General features: G+C 36.9%; 1 protein-coding gene across 1 annotated transcript in view; it reads left to right on the top strand.

Moving 5' to 3' along the window:
• The first annotated feature begins 5,365 nt into the window (after positions 1-5,365).
• Positions 5,366-24,984, top strand: part of LOC150081582 (protein spitz-like) — a 104,760-nt gene continuing 85,141 nt past the window's right edge. The window contains exon 1 of the mRNA XM_090379439.1: positions 5,366-5,667. Within this exon, the coding sequence (XP_090235565.1) occupies positions 5,493-5,667 (175 nt within the window). The 5' untranslated portion in view covers positions 5,366-5,492. The remainder of the gene's footprint in view (positions 5,668-24,984) is intronic.

Here is a 24,984-nt window from a genome sequence, read left to right as displayed (position 1 = left end):
TCTCTCTCTCTAAATAAATAAATAAATAATCTCGTGTTATGTCATGTCATGCTTAATTAATACATTGTAATAATATCAAAGTAATTTTCGTAGTACGGTACTTCGCTACAGCCACAAAGGACCAAAGGAGTTATCTTCACCGTGATTGCTTTATTGCAGCCGATGAACCAACGTAAGAGTCGTGAAGTTTTTGTGGACATGTACAAGCTCAATCTCGCAATATGCGTAACAGCGTCCACCTACGTTGCACGGTTCATATTCAGCACTCAAGAACGGTTACGGTTGAAACTTAAACCTTTTTGCCCACGGCCACTATCTCATACAAGGACGCAAAATATTTTAATGTATACAGTCTTCTGGAAATTACATTTCTATTTTTCACATCATTTAAACATGGGGTATGCTTTTTTAATATCCTTTGTTATGAATTTTTCTCCCTTCTCTCCTCGTACTCATTAATTTTCAAATTGATGACTACGCTTTTAGAGAAATATGGACTGTTTCGTAGTTGATTTCGGATAGCTCGTTCCATCTCCGGTAATGCCATTTGGGTTCCCCGCCAATAGGGGGAGATAAGAATGAAGAACCCGCACGAGCCTTTTATTTCGACAGGAAAGCGTGGCAGAGGTACTTCCCGTCAAGATACGTCCTTAGCTGCTGCTTCTCCTGCGGCCTGCCCTTTCACATATACAAAGATTCTCTTACTTGGAGAACGCTCAATGACACGCGAGACGTATCGGGTCGCTGTACAATAGAGTGAGCACGTGTGCTCCACGTTAGCTTAGATGTCTGTTCTCGCTTAACAGAAGCGTTCGTTTTAGCAAGTGCTTCCCCCATCCCCTTTGCAGCACGCGACTTACGTGCTCTCACCGTACGACGACGCTACCAGAGATTTCCTGCTGTTCTTGCTAGTTCGCAGACGGGGCATTCAGGTTATTCACAGCAACTTCTGGTACCACCGCTGCTTGTACCTTACCCGCCCTAACAGGCTTCTTTTACGTTAGGATTTTTGTGATCCATACTGAAACGGTTTTTTCCCAAAAGTTTGCCATATGTTTTTAGAACTTCATAAGTTTCATATTCTGTTTAAAGTGATGTTCCTTTCCCCTTCTGTTTATAGGCATTGTTGAACTTTGACAACTTAACCAGCAGTGTCAGCAGACTTTTTTCTTTTTTTTCAAAGGCCAATTTTTTAGAAGACAAACAAGAAAATTACATTATCTAGAAAATCCAAGAAATGTTTCAGTTATGGGAGTTTTTTTTACATCTCTAAAATATCGCTGTATTGATAAATATTCGTTCATATTGTATAAAAATATTTTGCACAAATGGTCATTTTCTATTATATACTTCAAAATGTTCTGTTGTACAGTATTATATTACAGCGGACAAAGATATATTTTTTTAAACTAGCTAATTGAATTTCTTCAAATACATCAACCTCGTATCTGAATGCTTCAAAGATGACGGTAATCACATAGCCCCATACTCTGACGAGGATCTAAATCCAGCCGAAACGTTTCGCCATAATTATAGATAAAGTTGGAGCTTCACTTTAGGGAATAGTGGGCAGTCAAACCGTAAATTCACACAAATTATTTTTATTACAGATAATGGGATAATCCGGTTAACCATATAAATGAATCGGTTCGTTTATGGTTTGATTACATTCCTGCAATCGTCCTTAGATGAAATGCAGTGGACAGGTTGAAACAGTCAAGAAGATTATGCTTATCTCTATGATATTTAACATAACAGAGATAAATGTTGGGGCACAAGACAGTATACCATATCTCCACGCACAAACACACGCTTCTAATTGAGATAATAAACGAAAAAACACGTTAGAAATAATTTTTTTAATATGGTGTACCCTCTCTCATGCGTTCTAATAATATTAGTAATCTACTGCACACACTTTCTGGAAGTTTTTGGTATGTTGACACCGGAGCCGTGCCACACTCATCCCATAAGGCTACCGTTACTATTTCTTTGCTCGAATCTAGGAAATCTTGTTCTCGCTCTCAGTCGTTGTTCCAAAACTTCATAAAAGTGTTTTCAGTTCGATTCAGATCTGGATTCTGCAACTGGTAGGTTCACCACATTATTATCCTTAAACCACTGTTACACTACCATGCTTTTTGACACGGACGATGCAACAGTGATGTGTGTGTTGTCATGCTGATCCAAATACGGCCCCTGTCGAAGAATTGCCATAATGCAGGTAAAGCAGAATTGTTTAGAATATTACAATAGACTGCTGCATCCAGGATCTCATCTTCTGACACTCAGTGGACTAAGTCCTAACTACGTAAAATAAGGCCATGATATCACATTAAATAAATAAATCTGGTGAAACCGTTCTTTGAGCATGCGCCACACCCAGTTGCACTCATCTAATGCCTGGACTGCATAGCGTGATTCATTACTTCACACCACGATCCGCCATTGCTGTAATGTGAATGCTTCCCTGTTTTGCACCATACACAACGTCGACGTGCATCGTTGGGAGACAGCTTCGACTTGGGCGCAGCTGCGCGACCATGGTAACTCTTTCCGTGAAGTGTTTTTCTGGTGGTTGTTGGCATCGAGAGACACTTATCCTATTTTTGGGATGTCTCTCGAGTCAGCTCATTATTGATGACTTGCGAGGCTACCTAGCTTTGGGATGAATGGTCACGTTACTTTCTATCTTCTATTGACGTAGGTGTTTTCAGTAGTTGATTTTAAGTGCTCCACTCGTTTTGCCATCTGGCAAATGGACAATCTCGTTCTGTGACATCCTTATATAACCTCAAAGGATCTGGATCCTTTACTCGTGATACTTTTGTTCCATCTGCCATCCTTGAATGTGCATGCCCTTTAAATCCCACTTTTAAGTGGTACTGCTATCTATCTATCATGGGACCTGTGGAAATAACCATTACTTCCCAAGATGAGATATCATAATATATATATATATATATATATATATATATATATATGAAGATAGTTTATATGAACTATTATATGAAGATATATATTGGAAGATAGTTTATATACACAGTGGCCAGTGCATTAGATACACTGTCGTTATAGTGAGTAGCACTTCCTGTAGCCTTCAGAACAATGTCAAGTCGTTAGAGATAGCCACCAAGTGCTTCGGCACTTTGTGGCTATCCCGGACGCACAGGAATATGGCATATGTAATTGCCTCAGATAAGTACTCGCCTGCCTGCTTGTTGATGAACCTGCGCCCTTGAAGAAATGAATGTGGTCGGCTAACAATATTTAAATAGGCTGTGGAATTCACACGTTGATTCACTGGTATCCGAGTGCAACAAAAACACTCCCTACACAATCAAACGGTCATCCGGCCTGCATCATTGATGCATGCTGTCGTCACCATACACTGGTCCTGACCTGAGCATGGAACAACTGGAATCGGCATTCATCAGACAGAGTCTTGAGTTTTGAATCTGTATTCTGCGGAACCCTAAGGTACCCCAAAGGATCTCTGGGGTTTCGCTTTTTTTTATTTATTTTTTTATTGACCTTTGAATTTGATTTGTACACGTTTAATTGTTTTAAATATATTGGAGTTCCACGAAAAAAATTACTTTGTAAATAGGTTCCGTAACTCCAGATTACAGAACTCTCTTCACTACGTAATAAAACATTTGAATATCCGTTATACTCTTAGTATATTCTTGAACTCTAGGACATCTTTTGGAGGTAGTAGATGACTTTCATCAACCGGTGAAATACCACCATTTTGCTTATTGGAGACTTGAAGTGGTGAAATCCATGTTTAGTGTCTAGAGCAAAGTTTCCGTCATCCCCCTCCCCCCATGCTTCTCCTTCAACCCATGCACGGTACTAAGTACTATAGGTTTTGATACCTTTCGTGTTTGTGGTTTTCATAAAAAAAAAAAAAAAAAAAAAAATCATACATCTAGGACAAAATTTCTTTTTTATTTATAACCAAAATTTTTTATACTGTAATTAAAATTTGTTTTGAATCGTATTAGATTTCATTCTGAAAGAATGGTAAATAAATTTTCTGTTTATACTCCGGCACGACAACATATATATATATATACACACGACAATATATATATATATATATATATATATATATTCTAATGGCTTTGCTTTAACTAATCGTAGGAATTAAATTTTATTCTCTTTTTTGATTTTATTTGTTTATTTATGCATAAATTCTATACGCTGATGATTAGTTTATTCGTTTTGGAACAATACCACTTAATAGTTGACTTCTGTTTCAGAAAATTCTGGTTTAAGTTCTAGCATTTCGTCAGCTGTATATCCATCGCCATCTTTATTTAATTTCTCAATTTCCAAATAAACTTGAATGAAATCTAGTCAATTTCTTTGGAATAGTACTATTGAACATTTGTCATGTCTAGTTGAAATATTCACTTCTTCAGACTAGAGGTTAACGTCACCTTGAGATGTAGAGAGGTGATTCTGATTTTATTTTAAAACAAATCTCCAGTAACTTATGTTAATCAAAATAAACTTCTTTGAGATATACTCTATAGTACTGCTGAAGCGCTTCTCGCGTGAGAAACTGATTGTTCAAAATGTTATGAAATAAGATAGATGACTTTCAAAAAAGTATATTTTATTGAAAATTTCTACGGGGAACTTGGGTTTTGCACATTATTAAATGTATAAGTAAATTTAATGAAATTTTAAATAAAGAAAAGCACAATGCGTTTTGTCTTTTTTACGTCCCCCAAGCCTCCTATGTTTAACTTTGGGCTTTGCTGTGATTTTATATATATATATATATATATATATAAAGATATATATATATATATATACATGTATATATATAAGTAGGTAATGCTTTGCAGACAGACACCGACGTTTTCTATATTGTTTTTCTCTCTCTTTCTCTTTTTTTTTTTTTTTTTTTTCCCCCGTTTTATTTAGTTAAAGTTTATATACATAAGTGTGTAATTTTAATTATACAGTAAACACACAGCTTTGGTTGTAATGATTGTTATTAGAAGAAATTTTACTGTTTGCACTAATGTACGGTATATCCAATCCATTTTTATTTCTAATGGACAATCGCTTGCTCTTTGCATGAATTTATCAAATATTGATATCAGCGTCTTCTTCAGGTGACTGCGTGCCAGTATCATACCCCCTCCCCTTCACTCCGCTATAGTTACCCACCCCGCGTGAGCGTTCACCTCCGCTCGTCCTTCTCCTTAACTGTGATTGGTGTATACATTAAGCCCAGCTCACGTGCAACCAACCGTACCTCTCTCTCTGTAGCTCTTCGTCCGACTGTCGTTCTGTCAATACCTCAGTCTAGAGTGCACGGGTTTATCTCGTACCGTGTGTATGTGCGTGGTGGTTTCTGTGAGTGCTGTTCGTACTGGCTGCTGCAATAGCTATATGGAAAAGATGGTGTTCTGTTAGTGCGACTTTGGTTTTCTTTGGATTCCGGTGGTATGCTACACTAAAAGTGCTGTATGGATTCGATATGCGTAACAGCCAGGAGGGCTGCCGGACTTCCAACCCAACTGGAGCCTTGCCCTTCCGGCAGCCCCCCGGAACACAGGCAGTGTGACGAGTGTAGTTGTGACAATGGATCAGCCCGCAGTTGTGTCTTTGGTGGTTTTAATGTTATATATTTACTGCAGGCATGTAAGTCTAAAACCTATCTGGATATTACTGCTAAATTGAATGTAAATTTCGTCGCATCACTTACTTGTATGTCAGGTATTTGTGTACATATTCAGCATGTATATATATATACCGGGTAACAGAACTTTCGCCTTGCTCTTAGTTCAGTAAACGAAACGAAGTTCTTAAATAACCTTCTGTCGTGTATAATTTTCCATCGGTTTAACCATAGGAATTTAGAAATTTTAAGAATATCTTATTAATTGTTAACTTACATGTATGTATTCTCTATTACTTGATTTGCAAGGCCAAATGCTAATATTCTCATCTTCAGTTAATGTACTTAGATTTTATTTTAAGGTGAAATTTCTGCAGTCCTTTTTATTTTTATAGTTAGGTTGTGAAATGAATTCTTGGTGTAATATGTTTCAAAAATTAAATCATATATGTTAGTGATTTTATTTATACTATCTAAGTAAACTTCTGTTGCGTTTTGTATTTGTGTGCCAATTTGTTCTGATTGCACTCCACTTGAGACGGTAGATAACGCAGTTGTTCAGAGGTTCGATTAACGTTTTGAGCACTTCAGTGTGTTCTTTCACCTTCTCTTTTTTATTTTATTTATCTGTGATGCTCTTATTGTGGCAAAAAATCATAGCTAAATTTTGCTGTTGATAGCATACCACTCCTCTCTTTCTTATTTGGCAAACCATCAGAAGTCTCGTTCATCCTACACCGACAACCGAACGTTGAAAAAAAAACGTCATCAGTTTCTTAAATGTCGATCCTCAGCCTGTTCTCCGGTGGGAAAGTCTAGCAGACCGGTTATCTTTCTGTGTTAGTAAAACTCACTGCTGTCTTACTCATCATTATTATTATTTTCTGAAAAGAAAATTTTCACCTATATTTACTTTTGATGATATTCAGATCATCAGACATATTCAAACATTGCTGCTGGGAACATGGTACGTGTTAGTTCTATCCAATCACCAACCAAGCTGTAATTGAGATAAACTTTAATGTACGAATCCTTTACACTATATATATATAAAAAAAAAACTGCACCCATTTTGTGCAAATAAAATTCCTAAAAACTGATAAATCTGTAATCATGGAAGCTTTCTACAATGAATATTATCTTTATACTCGTGGCCTGTTACGTATAGAGTGTGTTTAGTGTCAAACGGCACCAGGGGTTTCCCACATCTCCGCGTAGTATACTTTGTGGGTGTGAACCAGAACACTGTCAATGCCAGAGGTTTAAAGGTGTATGGATTTTGTATATGTGTAGTGTCGTGTACCGTTGTTCCTCTGGTCATTTAGCCGCTGGAACCCAACATTGCCCCACTCCGCCCCGTGGAGGGAGACCAGTTACACCATTATTATAATTATTTACTCTGGCAGGTCCTGCCATCTACACTCCACGAGTATAAAAGATATGCGGTTAAACCATGTGATTTCATATTAAACCATGTTACGTCATCATTTGCAATGATGATGCGCAGTGTAGGATGAATCGACACAGCGCATTAGCATAAGCCAATAGTCGTTGGATTATGTATGATCTCATATGATATATGTACATTATATCATATGAGATCCCAGCGAAAAATGAGGTGTGATTAAAAAAAAAAACATAACTTTTTGAAACCTTCGGATTTCAAGTGGTTTCAAACAGTGAATCGTTGGATTTCAAGTTGGAAAAAGGTAGTTTAAGAACAACAGGTTTGTATATATGATATATACGAAGCGATTAGAAATTTCTCGAATTATATTTAAAAAAAAAAAAAAAAAGTTACTTTTGGGTGTTCCGTGCTGTTATCCCGGAAGTCTTATACAGTGATCTGTTTGTGTTAAAGGTTTCTACAACTCCCAATTTTTACAGCAGATACTTGCCCAGCGTAAAAGCCGCTGCTTTTACTGTTATTATTATTATTTTATTAATATATATATTTTTTATTTTTTCGCTTTGAACAAGTTAATTTGGGTAGAGAGGGATCCCCACCTAATGAACTAAAGCTCGGTATCCACTCCTGGGGAAGTTCCTGAATTATATATTTCGATTGTCACATTTCTGCCCATGTCTGATTATACTCTGTATTCAGATCGTGCTAATGAGGTATCAATTTCTAAAATTTTGAATAAATTTCTTACCGAATAGATTAATTAAAATTTTTAAAATAAAATTATTTGTAAGCACAGATTTCACCACATATTTTGTCGAATAATATTAAAGATTTTATCACCTTTCAAAATCTGGCCTCGTACGGCGTAACCAGTTTTTCACCCACATATCGCTTGAAAAACATTATTCTGAGGTGGCTGTACTAGCAAGGAATGGGAGTGCAAGATGGAGCGATTTGAAGTTAATTAGGTAAAATTTTACTTCATGTTTTAATTTATTCTGGAAGGTATATTATATATATATATATTTATTATTATTATTATTTTTTTAAATTCGTAAAATAATCTCCTTTTCTAATATTAAAACACTATGGTGGTGGTTTTGTTGAAAATGGCGGCAACCATCAGAAATAGCTTTTTGGTAATGGGGCCCATATTTAGTAGTTTCTAAAATTAAGTTGTTCTTAAGATTCATAGAGAATAGTGTTTGGTAAAAGACAAATAAGTAGCATTCCTGGGAAGGGGTGAAATAAGATGTGATACTATTCTGCAGGGTAACGGTACCGTATTCTATTTATTTGTCTCTATTGCTGCTTGCTTCAATCAGCCTGAAATATCTTAAATCTTCAACTTTGTAGAAGAATTAAGTTAGGCGACGTATTTTTGTGACGGAACTAAATGCTCTGAATATTATGTCCAGTGCTTTCCCTCACCTTCAAGCCTTCTTCTAGTTATTTTCTCTTTCCTTTATTTTTCTTTAAAGGTACAAACGTACTTTAATTAAAAACACAACATACATAAATAATAAATATTCTGAACAATTTGTCTTCAGTGCTAGGGAGAATATACTATCCTGCCTAACCCGTATTTTCATTCCTCAAAAGTGGCAGACCTAGTTACAGATGCATTTGAACCACTATTAAGTGTTGCGTACTTATTATGTTCAATAAGTAATATCTGTATGTGCACTAATACCATCTGTTGAATGAATTATTTTCCGACTAATGTTAAATCTGTTCAGCGTTTGCACCCTAACAACTAGCCATCTTGACGGCAAAAAAGAGTCATAGGAGGCATTAGATATTTATGCTATTATTTATTGGGATCGTAGAAGAGGAATATTTCGATAGTGAATTTGTCTTGGAGTCCTGTCATCGTTCTGGCGCCGGATCTGACCGTAAGCCTTTGAAAGACACGCCCATGTAGACGGGGGCGAAAAGGGAGGTTCGCTTGTTTAAGTAAGTGAGAATGGATATTGTAGCAGTCTTAGGTTGACCATGCAACATTTTGAGAGGAAGAATACTATATTTTTAAAGTAGTTTGGCTTTGTGAAATACTACATAAAACAAGTTAAAAATCCGAAACGTCGTCTTCCAAGTTTGTTTTCAAAATATATTATAAAAATATGGATAAGCAAAGATGGATGACTATTTAACTTTTATCCAGTTTTATTTACATCTTTGGAGCTAAACTCGTTCAGTAGTGAAAAATTTACGCTAGTGTATATATTCAGTAGCCACTTTATTAGGTACACTTACCCTATTCAGGAAATGGAGTGCTCCATCAGTAGCAGCATCAAGTGTTTGTACCATGAGATATGAAACAGGCAGTGAACAAATAGGGAGAGATGCTGTATGTGTGCAATTCAGTACGAGAATGAGCAATACAAACGATTTAAGTGACTTTGAACGTGCCATGGTAGTCTGCGCCAGTATGAGTATCTCGGAAACTACAACCTCGATACACCTAAGACACGTACTGCTTTGTCTTGGGTGTTCGAGGTTATTGCAATAACTATATTTATTATTATTATTATTATTTTTTTTTTTTGTAGAATAGGCCCTAGCCGCCGAAATTTCAGGAAACTAGGTGTTAGGGCCTGCCAGAGTAAAACTTAAAACTACTGGGTACCTGATCTGCCTCCACGGAGCTTAGTGTGGGCAACGGTGGGCTCCAGTAAGGACCCAACGGCTAAATGGCCAGGTAAACAACTATATATAACATTACATATACAATATCCACACACACTTTTAAATCTCTGGCCTTAACAGTGTTCTGTTTCATACGACAATGTATACTACGCCGAGATGGGGAACCCCTGGTGCCGTTTGGCATGAATACACTATATATTAACCAAATAACATCCAGCCACTGGCGATTCTTCTGGTCGAAAACCACTTTGATGCGAGAAACCAACAGACACTGACAAGATTTGTGCACGGTAACAAGAAAGCTATTGCCAGTCAGATAACATCCCAGCTCAACAGTATTCATTAAAGAGGCAATTCAGAACGCACACTCTTTGTGTCATGTTACGGATGGGATATCGCAACCGACGAACTAACTGGGTTCCATTACTGTCAGTAAAAACGAACGTATGGTTATAGTCAACTCAAGAACACCAAGACTGGATAGTTGGAGGATTGAAAAAATGTTGCATGGCCTTAAGAATCCTGGTTCCTGCAATTTCACGCTTTTGGGAGGACAGGTTCCCGGACTCATGCTGTTTTTGCCCTCAGAACAGCATGAGTCCGGGAACCTGTCCTGCTACGTGTCAACTGTGCAGGTTGGCGCGATGTAATGCCATGGAAAGGTTTTGTAGTGCACATTGGGTACTTTGATACTAGTGGTGCAACATCTGGTGCCCACAGGTTATCTGGAAATTGATTTCTACCAGGCGTATCCCTTCGAGGCGGCAGTGTATCCATCTGATATTATATAGTTCTAACTATATAATATCGTATAGTTAGTTTAAATTTATGGCCAAACTATGGTGTATCTACACCGATATTATATAGTTCTAACTATATAATATCGGTGTAGATACACCATAGTTTGCCCATAAATTTAAATTACGTATGTAGTGTATGTAAAAGGCATCGTTTTAATTGTATCTCATATTGTGGCTGCCTTCACAACGAGATACCAGGTATTGCACTACTTTGAGTAAGTAACGCTTCTCTAGTAGAGAAGACTACTGTTATTTATTCTCAGTGGATACCACCGTCCAGACAGCACTGGTTCAAAGCTGTTGGCCTGTCATCGGTGGGTGGGCAGATACCCTAGTACTGCAACACGCCATCACAGTTGCGAAGTGTTTCCACAATTATGGGAGATGCCAAATGGTGTATAGATAATGTATTTAAAGATGAAATGCACAAGGCATAATTATATGTGGGTTTTAAGTAATTAAAATCCATATATAATTATGATATCGGTGATGCTCCTAAAACCCTACTGCAGCAATAACAGCTGGTTGCTAAAGGGGAAACCTGCTCTCTATAGAATCTAATAAACTGGCTACGAATGGTATTTTTACCCATAATAAAAATGCTGTGTATATTTTTATTGGCCTTTTAAGAAATGTCTTCACCACATTTCCCCGCATTTGCCTGCTACTGTAGATTCCTGTACGTTAGCCACAGAAACCTGCTTCTCGTTTTGGTAAATACTTGACGAAGTTTTGTATTTTGTGTTTACTCCCTATAGTTGGGTGCCTAGTTTCATGCCTCATTACAAAACGAAAGTGGATATGAGGGCTGTTGCTGCTACTTGCGGTATTTATATATGCAAATGTGATTCCAGAATACTCCCAGATGTTCATGAAGCACTAACCATACATATGACGATGAATTCTCAAACATTAAACGATAAAATTCAAATTAGTTAATTACTGGAGCTTGCCACTTATATTCGTATTGTGCATTTATCTGTGTTCGCGGGCCGATTTGCATTTTTATGAACGCAGAGGGAAATGCTGTTCACCTGAGATCGGCTAATAGAACCTCGATTAAAGAGGACTTTTAGAAATTCCTGCATCCAGATGGAAATCGAACCAGACTTCACTAAACAAGTGGCAGACGGCGATGTGTCTAGACGATTTATGGTGGACAGTACGAAAACAGGTAAACTATTAAATTTAAATTTAAAAAAAAAATTCAACCTACATATTCTACCTGGTGGATATGTTAAAAGATGGTGTGTTGTTAAAATGGCTTCTCTACCTGAAAATTCATATTGTATTATGCAGTTTGCAAAAACAAATTGGATGACTAATGCCTATATAACTAGAAGCGATATAAAAGATGCTGCTGAAGTCACCATTGCGATCAGCCATTTCTGATGGCTCACTGAGGCAGTGGATTAATTACCGCAGATATACTCGAAAAAAAGTAGCGGAAGAAATGAACTTGGACTAACGAATTGACATCTGCCATGTTCAGATATTATCTAATTGTTAATTTCTTGTACAGTATGCCTCACAGCAATAAATGCCAATTTACATTTCTCATTCTTAGTCACGTTAGCATATATGCGTGAAGTGCCTGTTGTCCTCACCACATCCATCCACCCGCATATGACAGCCCGACTTCCAGTGGATTGATTTTAATAAACACTTTACATTTGGCTCTTTCAGAAAGATTTGTCGATCCATCCCCAAATTAATTGAAATTGGACATCTGACAATTATTATTTCTTTGCCCGTCAGTCTGTATATAATAACTCGACTCTCAGTGGATGTTGTTATTGGGTTTTAGGCGCATTAGCGACTAAGGCTGTATTACTCCGTGTGTATTATCTGTAAATTGTGTGTTCTGTGGTCGATTGTCTTTTTGCTGGACGAAAAACCCGAGTTTCCCCGGAGGAAAAAAGCATGCTGCCCTCGCCTGAGAACTACTCACTCAGAACTACTTTCACGTTGTGAAAAATACCCATAAAAATTTCTCTCATCATCAACGGGATCGAACCCAGGTCTTTTCCAACCGGTGTGGGGAGGGTGGCGATTCTACCAATTGTGCTACTACGAGGGCCCAGTGGATGTATTTTCATGAAATTTTATATTTGGATCTTATAGCACGATTTGTCTAGCTTTCCCCAATTTCATTAAAATCGGGCCAGTATAAATCCGGCAGATACTGTATATCGTATCTGAAACGGCGGATGTTAATGCCGCAGTAGCCGAGCGTTCAAGCTCGATGGCAGTGAAGTACGCGACTTTGAGTGAACCTAGTTCAAGCCCACGGGATTAATAAATACGGTAATGTTCTTATATCTTGTGAACTTCTCTGACGTTATGTAACCATCCTGGAGTATAAGTAGAAAATTTGTTTGTTTGCCATGCGCTGATTAGAGGAATGAATGGGCAATATAGCGTGTGCGCAGAAACGAAATGTTCTCAGCTTGTCGTTAAAAGTTGTTGCATTTTGTTCGTGTTTCGTTGTCAATCATAAATTTTACTATCTGTTACATCTTGTATATCAGCTAACTCGTTTAAAATGTTTATACCTTTTTAAACCAACTCTATACCAACAAATAATACTAGTAAAATAATAAGAGGAGTTTACCTCCGTAGCCGAGTGGTCAGGGGCTGGAGTGGAGTAGCACACGCTCTTTGAGTGGACCGGGGTTCAAGCCCCTGACTGCTAAATACGGTCGATCTGCCAACCCGCACTGGACCAGCATGGCAGATTATGGTCTATTTCCCTCAGCATGAATTGTTGAGGCGGCTTCCATCCTGCAGTGGGTTGATAATGGCTGCAGTTAACTTTAACCTCAATATAGTACGTAGAACACCTCTGTATGATACCCTCCAGAAATTAAAACGAAAAAATCGGTCGATTTTTTCGTTCTTTCCGTTTTAATTTATTTCTGGAGGGTATCATACGGAGGTGTTCTACGTACTATATTGAGGTAAACTCCTCTTATTATTTTACTAATATTATTATCAACGTAGAACATATTGAGTATTACAGCTCTGATTCATACCATCCAACAAATAATACATACAACACTAAAAGAAAATAAACATATTTCAAAACCAAAATAACGGTTCCATGAACAAAACAAGCATACACGAAACAGAAAAACGTATCAATCGCTGTACACTTACACCAACTGGAATGCGTCGTTCTGGTGGAGTTGTTCCTCAGAAACTGGAGTGGCATTTTCCCTGTTTTCGAAGCAATGCGGCAACGAATGGTTCTCACTGTTGTAAAAGCCACTGGATACCAGATCTCGTCTATCCACAGTCTTTTCTTTCTTTTTTTTTTTTTGCATCAAATCGTTGCAGCACATTAATTTCACATCTGGGTTTAACAGCTTTCTTGGATATCTTGCCACATTGCACTTTCTATTCATTTTTACAGCTACTGTACCAGAGGCAGAAACTATATTTTGCCTTCTCGTCTCTGCGAGATTCTCAGCTGGCACTCCTGTGTCTTTTAATAACAGTACCGAACCAGCCGTCCGGTCCCCTGACTCTTGGGACCCTGTCTGGGTTGACGGACTTGTCGGTATTGTGGTTTTGCTAATCTGTTGTACTGTAGTGTACAGGAAAACAAAATAATAATGAAATAAATAAATAAAAAAACCTTTTTTCTCTGTGCATATCTGAAAATAACTTTTCCAATGTATTCATAAGCTAAGGTGTTATGGTTTTGTGTGTACAGTATTTTTGTATATTTATTTATTTATTAATTTTAGTATTAGATATTTAGTTATTTTTTGTAACAGTCTCGTATATGTGTAAGCTTATTTTAAATTTTTACTGGCAGGTCAAGTACCAAAGCAACATGATATATATATATTTATTTAAAAACACTCAAGTCATTTTGTCTTGCGCAGCTGTGGGAAACCCCCGGTGGCGTCCCCTCCCCCAAACGCTATGTACACTGTCTGACAAAATGACACAAACACTACTTTTTCTCCTATTTAATATAAAACTGATTTTAGATTCCCAGCAAAACGCAATCCAATTGGATATCTAAACAGTGCAAAACTGGATTTGTCATACGAGGAACTGTTCATAAGTAATGTCATTTTGGCCATAAAGTATGAAGAAAACAGTTACAAAGTTGAAATTGATATCATTATTAAACAGACATTGAGAAGTATGAATTATTCTCTGACCTTGTTTATCAATACATTTTTGCCGTCATTCTTTCCAGTCATCATTTTTACTATATTCACTATAGTAAAGGATGACCCTGCTGTTGACAATTTTATTTATTGTAATTAGGCGGTCCCAACCATCCTTTGGCAACTCCGCCATCTATTGCATAGATAGTTTACATCATTTTACTGTAATATACTCCCTCCTCTGTTTTGCCCAGTTATAAGATGAGAAAGACCCTTCAAGATGACACAAAAATAGATAAATTTAGAAAACTCACACAGTCCAAAGTCCCGGTTAAAAATAATTGCCAGTCCATTTCAACGTCTGCAGCGTCATCAATTAAAGGTGGCCATGTCAAACCACAGTAAACAAAAACAGGATCTTTCAACACTGGCATGTGCTTCAGTCGGGACCTTTTTATCTCAGCAAAACGGAATTGCTTTTCTACAGACTATGAATGAGGAAGTCTTCACGAAGCTACATTCAGTCTCTGAGCATCAAGAACTCCGCTGAGAAGAGCCTGCACTCAGAAGAAGCTGTGATTTCGCTTTCATATGACCGATGTCCTTTGTTTCCACATGACATCCTGGTGGAATGCCACCAATTACAACCATTGTAATCAGCATGTTGTAATTGTCAGGAGCAGCTTCTTGTGCTGGTTCGTGATACCTACAGCCAGCCTTTCGCTGCCTTTTTCAGCACCACATCACTCAAAAAGTGTTTTCCACGCGGATATTTCTTCATGTAACCAAATAGAAAATATCAGACTTAGCCAAGTCCAAGCTACATGAAGGGTGAGGCAAAACTCTCCTGCCTAAGTTTCCATTTTCATTTGAGCCATATGAGCAGTGTGTGTGGGGGGGGGGGCTTAGCATTATCATGGTGTAATATAATTTGGTGTCTCTTAGAGCTGTTTTTTATAGCTCTATTAATCTTATCAAGTCATTGGTAATGCCTTCCCGTATTTATAATCTGACCCTCTAAAAAAATTCAACCAAAATTGGACCTTCTCTGTTCCAAAACACTGTGCCATAATTTTTTATGATCTAGCAATTCGAGGCGTTTTTTCATTGTAAATGACTGATGCGTTCATTCCGTAAATTGGTATTTAGAATGAGAGTACAGGTCTCATCAGCTGTTATCAGGCCTCCGAAAAAATGTTGAAAGTTATTGCACTCCTGCAACAGGTCTTGGGAGATCTCCTGCCTGGAGAATTCATTTCTCTTGTTAACAATAGCTTGGGTATTCATTTGCAGCATTTTTCTTATAATCTAAACGGTTAAGACAGTTCTCTTTGAACACCCCAGTGCTTGCATCATTGTATATGTGGATATTGTCCTATCTGAATCATTTCATGCAAAATCTTAGTATTTTCTCTAGACTTTAGTCTTCCGCTGCCGTGACTAACCATGGTCAAAAGTACCAGTGAATCCGCCTTTAAAATGTGCACGTCATCTACGAATATTGCTTATATTAATAGTGCCATGTTGGTATACTTTCCTCAATTTTACTTGAATCCGGACAATTGAACTTTCGCCTGATTTGAAAAGGAACTCTATCACCACCAGTGGCCGCTTCCGTAGCCGGGTGGGAAGGAGCAGCAGTGCGTAGCACACGCTTCTTGATTAGACCGGGGTTCGAGACCGTCACCACCAAATACGGAGGATGCGGAAAGGTCAGGGAATGACCACCGCATATCCCGGAGCAATATGGCCTTAGTTGCTAATGCTCCTAAAAACCAAATAACAATCACCACCAGTTGGCGAAAATGGACATCATTTCGACTGTTCAGAAATTCGGATTTGTAATAATTATTTTATTTTAGAATGTTTGTTTTAATACAGTATCTGTATTAGCATTATATAAAACATCGTGATACTAACTAAATTATAAAAAAAAAAAAAAAATTGTCGCTTTGTTTTAAATCGATATTACAATATAATTGTAACAGGAGATGTTTGGAATACAATCACACGTGGGGAATTCTTTAGGGAAGGGGATGCCAGAAGTTTATCAAACTATAACGAGGAACTGAATGATTTGTGATAGCTGAAAGGAAAGTGGAAGAGAAATTGCAGGTGTAAGAGAAATTGCAGGTTGATTGAGGTGTAAAGTTGAACATTAAAAAAAAAAGGCACCCGGGGATGGATAAAACTATCAAATTATATTAAGGGAGGCAGCAAAGAGGTAAGCAAACCCTTAGCCATAATCATCGTTGGATTCAGGGAGGTCCCTATGAATTGCAGATATGCAATTGTATACCCATTTCACAAAGGGAGATCAAAACTTAACATGAGTAATTAATTAATTACAGACCTGTTAGCTTAACGTCTGTTCCAAGGAAAATAATGGAGTCACTGTTTACAAAAGTAATGTAGGACGACCATCTAGACAGGGATGCAGTACAACCTGATTGGATACTGTGATGCAGGGACCAAGGAACTGGATGCAAAAAATAATTTTGATATCATATACTTGGATTTCAGGAAGGCTTTTGATACTGTTGCACATAAAAGATTGCTGTAAAAACAGGAACGATGTGACATTAAGGTCAAGTTACTCTTATGGATAAAGGGATGGTTAAGTATAAGAAGACAGAGTGTTATTAGTTGGCACTGCTCTTTTTGAACTGATGTAATTAGTGGAATTCCCATGGGCCCAGCACTGACCAGGGTTCAGTGCTGGACCCATGGATTTGTTAATAAATATTGTTTTCAATATTTATTAATGATATTGACAAAGGTATATCAGGCTAATGTTTAAGTTCACAGATGATAAAAAGTTGGCAGTGTGGTTAATGACAGTAATCAGGGTGAACTACTGCAACAAGATCTAGGGAAATTTGGTCGATGGGCTGAGAAATGGCAGTTGACGTTTAATATTGACAAATTCAGTGTACTGCATATCAGTTATTCCAGATTAACATACCAACTGTGGTACTGCACTCAGGGAAGTGGAAAATGAAAACGACTTTGGGATAATTGTGCAGTCAGATATGAAATTCTATGAGCAGTGCAGACAGGCCATCAGGAAAGCTCATGGGGTTTTGTCAGTGATATATAGAAACTTTGCTAGCAGGGATAAGGAGGGATTATAAGGCCATGGTTAGGCCGCATATTGAATACCGTATACAGGTCCGGAGGCCTCATTTAAGCAAAGATGCAGAGCTGTTGAAATGAGAAGGGCAACGAGATTGTTGAGGGGAACACAGGGTTGCTCTTACCGAGAAAGGCTTTAGTTGTGCAAATTGCAGTGTGTGGAGACTAGGCACCTGCAGGAAGATCTGATTGAGGTGTTTAAGGCCTTGAATGGATCGAGTAAGCTAAATGTTAATGGCATTCTTCCTCTTTCTGAGATTACACACATGAGGGGAGCATAAATTAAAGTTGAGAAAGGATTGCAGGATAGATGTGCGGCAGTTTGCTTTCAATCAGTGGGTGGCTGATTGTTGTTGGACAAACTTTCATCTTGTTGTGGGGATTTGAATAAATTCAAGGAAGTACTAGACAAAATTCTTAGTGTGTGAAGGGTGTATTTTTTTTTTTTTGGCTAATGCTTTATAAGCTTGCTTTCTTGCATCATTTGTCACTACCAATACTAATTGAACTAATTGCTGCTTTTGCCTTCAGTCAGCGTAATTGATTGTTGAAATAAAGTGTTGAAATGGTAGTTTGAATGAATTTAAAGGATTGGGCAAATCATTAAAAGGGGTGGATAAATTTTTAACCTTTTTTTTCTTTCTTTTTTTTTTTTCTTGCTTATGCTATATTGACTTGCCCGCTTTCCAGGATTCTTTTACCAACACAAACACTACTAATAGGTTGAGGTAGACGAGTGGTCAAGATTAGGTACAGTAGTATAAGCGCTTGAGTTAACCGTGGTGGTTCGAGCCTACGTCACCGCAAAATACGATAATTTTTGTTCTGTTTCTTTCGCTGTCTCCTCTGACCGTATGTGGCTGGCTGGACGTATAAACAGAATTTTTGTTTTATTAATAGCAAGTTTATTAAAATGTAAGATATAAAGGATATAAATTCGAGCAGTTACGAATCGTCCACAGGGCTAATAATATTTAAATTATATTATACGCAATTAAATTATACATAACTGATTTTTTTTTTTTTTTTTTTTTTTGTACAAGAACAAATACATTAAGGTACCTATCCAAAAAATAATTATTTCATCTTAGTAAATATTGATGCAGTATTAGCAAATATCACAAGATTCATATTGCTTTCTAAAATAAATATGCATAATTCGCTATTCTGTAAATTTTCTGGAATTGTTCTCTTTTTTCATGATTAAATGCAAGTTTACCTCCATAACCACTAAACGCGTCGTACTATAATTATATATAACAATATGTTGCATTTTTAATAATAGGTCAATATTTCTGCGATGTATGAGACATTGAAATACGGTATAATGTAGTGAAATATGTGGTATGCATTTCTATATAAATAGCACAATATAATTCTGTATAAATTCACAAGTATAGTGAAATACTGCACAGTATCTTCTTTTTTGCAGCGTAGCCCATCTAAACGCAAACATTCACAAAGAGATGGATAACCAAATCATTTTTATTAACTATTGCTAACCTATTAGCAATCATATCAAATCGGCGTCCTCGTGGGTAGCAGAGTTGGTATAATCAGCGTGCTCCCCCACAGTGAGTGGAAAAGATCAGAGTTCGAATGTCGTCAGTGACGCGGGGAATTTTTATGGACCCTTTTCACGATTGGCTGAGTTAGTCGGTCTCAGTTGAGGCATTTTTTTTTCTCTCTGAAATTCGAGTTTTTCGTCCAGCAAATAGAAGATTGATTACAGAACACACGCAGTTTACAGACATAAATACGGTGCGATATGGTCTAAGTTGCTGATGCACCTAAAACCCTACAACAACCAACCAACATCAACTCAACAATTAATCAAATTACAGTGGGCTTTGCATCGTGTTAGTTATACCGTATAAAAGATGATTATTCCAACTTGTAGAGCTGCTATGTCAAACAGTTCCACATACTCGCTAAACTTGTGGTGAAAGTGACATTTTCGACACACACACAATAAATTTTCTATAAAGAAAATTTGTTAACTATTAATGAGGTACTTGACAAATCTTTGCATTAATTAGCGCACGGAATTAGGAATAGAATCGGTTACTGCGCATGTCAACTCCACCTCCAAATTATCATCCAGAATTCGTGATCTACCAGTATATTTTGATTTTATAAAAGCTTCCGCCGAAAAAGTTGATTCACAGAGCCATGTGATCCTAACATCAGAAACAGTCTTGGAATAATTAAATTTGTAACAGTGAACTTGTGTCTATTCAAAATTTTCGACCACGTCTCCACAATCGATGCGTGCTTTGAAGCATTATTATATATGTCTCTAAAAGAGCCCTGTTAGAATCTAATCGACTCGCAAGGTCTTAAGAGAGTTTTGAATCGCCAATGTCGAAATTAAATGGATCAAGCATAAATTGAAAAACAATTCTGTAATTTTCAAAATAGTACAATCGCTGTTCCAATTTCTGGAATAATTTTTGCAACCATTCCACATAACGCTGCTTTTCGAAATCAGTATTTTCTTTATGTTGCTCCATCATGTTCGAAAATGCGTGAAATCTTTAACCCTCACATGCGCCACCAAAAGTTTAAATTTTGGTACAATTCTCGTACATATTGCATCAAATGGCAAATTGCTTTTTTGCCATCCCTGGAGTTTCAGGTTCATATCATTCAGTTTTTTTTCTTAATATCAGTCAAAAAACGCAAGTCGCATTGGCATATTTCATCCTCCAACACTGAAAATATTTTTTCTTTTTTTAACAAGAGAGTATTGGATTGGTGTTAGCAAAGCAATGAGTCGTTACACGATTTTTCCACGACTTAACCAACGTGCATTCGTTAAATATTACATCGTTGAAATAACATACACGTATAAATTATAAATCCAGTTTAATGTAAAAATACAAATATATACTAACAGGCAGTAGCTTTCGAGACTGGCGTGTCTCTTCATCAACTGCCTGTTAGTATATATTTGTATTTTTACATTAAACTGGATTTATAATTTATACGTGTATGTTATTTCAACAATGGACCCCAGTACACCAGGCCCATTCGTTACTATTACATCGTTGTATCCAGTGTTCTATATTTCACTGAGTAATTCTGCAAATTGTCGATGAATCAGAGCGCTACCTCGAATATAATTCATTATTTTGATAAGCATGTCCATCACATCTTTCATTGCTTCGTCCTCTGTCATTTTACCACAAATATTCTCTTGATGTAAAATGCAGTGGGATGAGACGAAAGCATCGCCATTAAAGCCATTCTCTTTTAAATGCTGCTTCAAGTGACTAATAAAACCAGACTCGCACCCAATCATTGCTGGTTCACCAGCCGATGTTACCGAAACCAATTTCTTCAAATCTAATTTAAACTGTTGAGCAGCATTACAAAATACTTCAAGCATGTCGGTGTCATGAGTGCGTTCTTTCAGTCCACGAACTGCGAGCATTTCTCCATGAATTTGTAGGTTTACTGACACGAGACGAATCCAAAACATTAGCTGCACAGTGACTTTGATATCAGTTGACTCATTAAAATCCGCCGAAAAACATAAGCAGTTCTGTAATTGAGCACAATTAAACTTCAAGATCGAGCTACAAGTTGTAGCTGGGTTGTCAAGCGAGAGGGTGTGTATAAGTACACGTGCCTTGAGTGACCGGGGTTCAAGCCCGTGAATGCTAAATTGTGTGCTGTTTCTTGTATGCTCTCTATCTTATATGAACTCCTCTGTGGTCGTTCCGGAGTATAAACAGAAAAATAAATTATTTTTATTTTTTTATTATTTTTTTTTAATCTTGCAATCGATGAGCAACTTTGATGACTCAGCTATATATTTTGAACTTTCTGCATTTTGTCACTTTTTGTAATCGATGGATTGGATAACTGTCTAGTAAAGTTTCAATAACAGTACAGATAATGGCTTTTACTAACTCGCCATCTAAAAACGGTTTTTCTCCCATCTTTTTTCGAGCTAAGATGCACGACGCTTCTTAGCCAGCCAAAGTTACTAATGGATGATGTTGGAAATTGTTTGAAATTTTGTTCTTCTTGCTCCTTAAATTTTGACTTCAGGTGAGCTATTTCACGAACTCGAATTTGTTGACCTATAGGAAACTTGCTATTAAACTCGGTATGCGCGCCTTTGAAAATGCTTTTTCAAACTGTCCACCTTGTGTTCGCTAATTTTTTTTTTGCACAGTGTACATACAGGGGTTTTTCGTTCATTTCCATCACGACGGCAAATTCCAGTTTTTTTTTTTTTTTTTTTTCCCTTTGCTGTATCTGCTGAAGTATCGGCTTCTTCGTTATAAGCTAGGTTACCTCTTTCTTCCGATAAGTGTAGTCGTTTCCTAGTTACAAACCTATCCAATATCTGAAATAAGCTAAAACTATTTTAATAAATAATCAAATACTTTTACATATACAGTGCTTACCGATATATATGTATTTGAGACAAAATATTCGTACAACGTTCGCCATGTTAGTTCTTCGGAAGTAAACAAGAAACAATGTACTCGACAGTTGACGCTGCTGTCAGTACAATACAATGGTTTAATTTCGGAAATAGCACCCATGTCTATTGGCCCCGCCCATAGCCCAAGTGCATCTGCAACGTATGGGAATCAACGTCGGATCTGTTCTCGCCATTAGATTCTTACTCATAATAGGGCAGTGTTCATGCTGTTAATAAAAATTAATGAGATTTAATAACCTGACTGTCTGGTATATAACCTGCCATAAAATAGGTGGCTTGCCCCATAGCGTCTGAAATCGCAGGTACCTCTTCTCGCCCACTCCATCAATAAGAAGCATTTAACTGAAAACACCGCAGAAACTGTGAGCTCATTGCGAAGCCTGCACAACTGACCCTACATAAAAAGATTTCCAACCGTCTCGATATAGTATTTAAATTCTCCTTTTAAAAAATAACAGCAGCCTGACCAAATTGATGGTGTCTGGAAGTATCTCATGTAACCAATTCATTAACTTACAGTACTGTAAGGTCAACAGATCCTACACTACGAAAGTAGTGATTCCAAAATAAAAAAATAAAACAAACGGCCAAAATATTAAAATAAGCTTATTTTATAATGGGATACCACTGCTAGAGTATGCCTCATTCAACTGATTGTAAAAACAGCCGCCCGACCCAGAACACAATTCGAATAGGAACCAGCAAGTTTTGACGAGACGCAATCTAAGCAGCTAATACGGCACCACATTGGTGAGCAACGAACACAGTTTAAAAAAAATTGACAGCACAATGAAACACTGCAGAAGCAGCCGCTGGAGAGTTGTTGAATGATGTTAATAGTTTAAAGCTGAGTTAAACTTCAGTTTAACTCAGCTTAAAAAATTGAGTGTTTGCTAATTTAATTTTCATTTGCGACTGACATTACTGATTTCTCGTCACCGAATTTTTTTTTTTTTTTTAAATATTTAGATATCATTTTTGTGATGGAAGGTCTGTAGTCTTATTTACAGAGACATTCTGCTCTGTAAATAAGATTACAGAGCGGAATGTTTCTGTAATCTGTTATTTATGTAAATAACAAATACATCAGTAAGTCGCCACATCCACATATATTGTATAGTACAGTATTTAACGACTTTAAGAAGGAAACGAGAATATCAGTTTTATTAACTATTTGGATTTACTTCCTGAACAGCCCGTTGTCTCGAAGGTGATACAGTAATCAGAATGCATTAAAGTGAGATAACGATGTAATCATAATAGTATTACATAATATATTCTATGCGATGCGCTATTATTATTGCATAATACGTACAGGTAATCATTCGTAAATTCAGTTTATGTAGGCACTGAATAAAAAATTCATAACAAATCTCTTTATTATTACACTTGGTAAAGATTGCCCATTGATTGATAAAGTTAGTGCGTTATAATTACCTCTTAATTAAAAAAAACCCTGTTAACTGTAAAAGTTAACCATCAAACCGTTACGTTTACAATCCTGATAAATAAAAGTTTTAAAATAACTTTAAATAAAGTTAAATAAGTATTTCTCTTTAAGGTAATGAATTTTGAATGTATGATTTTTCTACAAGATGGAGTCCTACTCCACTTCTTTTTATTGAGGAGGTTCCGAATGTTTACAGAGGTTAGAATAAGCTGAGGATTTCCACTAGCATTGCCTCCTTTCCTCTGACAATCACATCGTATGATTTTTGGTCTAGGTTTCTGAATGCTGGAAAATCGTTACGATCTAGCTGACTAGCAAAGTTAACATCCACCGTGAAATTGCCAACATTCCAACAAAATTATTCTGTTTTTTTTCTGATTAATTTTACAGTGTCATATTTGGTTACAGTGACATTGATAGAGAGTGAAAAATATGCAAGAGTGAGTACTTCTTAATATCATGCTTATAATAGATTGTTTGGTATATATCCCTGGGTAGTTTTGTCACTCTGCAAATATCCATCTTAGAACCATACCAAAAGTACCGTTAAATATTTATCAATAGCCATGCGCAGTTTCAGAAAAGTTTTCTGATAAACCTTAGAATTGAAGCCCTTCATTTCGCGAAATTGGGTAATTGACAGTATTTGTGGGACTGGAGCAACGTTTCCCTAGAGTGTGGTTTTTTGGAGGGTGAGGGTTGGTGTAATGGCTTTCTTTTCCCTCTTTTTTCCTGAAGGCGTGAATGTTGAAACTCAGTTACCTATGCGTCTGTTAGATGGTATACTAAAGCAACTGTTTCCATCCTCCATTTAAAAATTGTGCAATGCTCTGACGTTGCTGCTTACGCTTGCAAAATGAACAAAAGGTCTGCTACTCTTAAACTGTTACATAATATTAGGTATGAAGAAGAAAATATTAATGACTTTCAGTAAAGGATTTCTCAATAAGAATAAATGTATGTACGAATCTAGTTGATGAAAAATATAAGAAACAAATAACAACTCTACTCTGGAATGATGTCATAAAATCAGAAATTATTAGAAAAAGCAGAACTCAGTTTTGTTTTCTTGCTGAAAAGTCAGCCTTTAAATAGTACATATAAGCAAAGGAATTGTTAATTTTTAGTATTTTATTATATATCTCAAGACACTGGTTCACCACTCCCTGGATAAATGGATTTAATCTTCATACAAGCTGTTTGGAGAGAGAGAGAGAGAGATTTGATTACGAATCAAATAAGGGGTGGGACATATTAAGGCTTTTACAACAAGGCCGATTTAGTTGGCCTCAAGCGAAGGAGGCAGTTT

The sequence above is a fragment of the Mastigoproctus giganteus genome, chromosome 8, assembly GCF_048544385.1.
Source record: "Mastigoproctus giganteus isolate SK-2022 chromosome 8, ASM4854438v1, whole genome shotgun sequence".
NCBI lineage: Eukaryota > Metazoa > Arthropoda > Arachnida > Uropygi > Thelyphonidae > Mastigoproctus > Mastigoproctus giganteus.
This window is presented reverse-complemented; position numbering and strand designations above follow the sequence as displayed.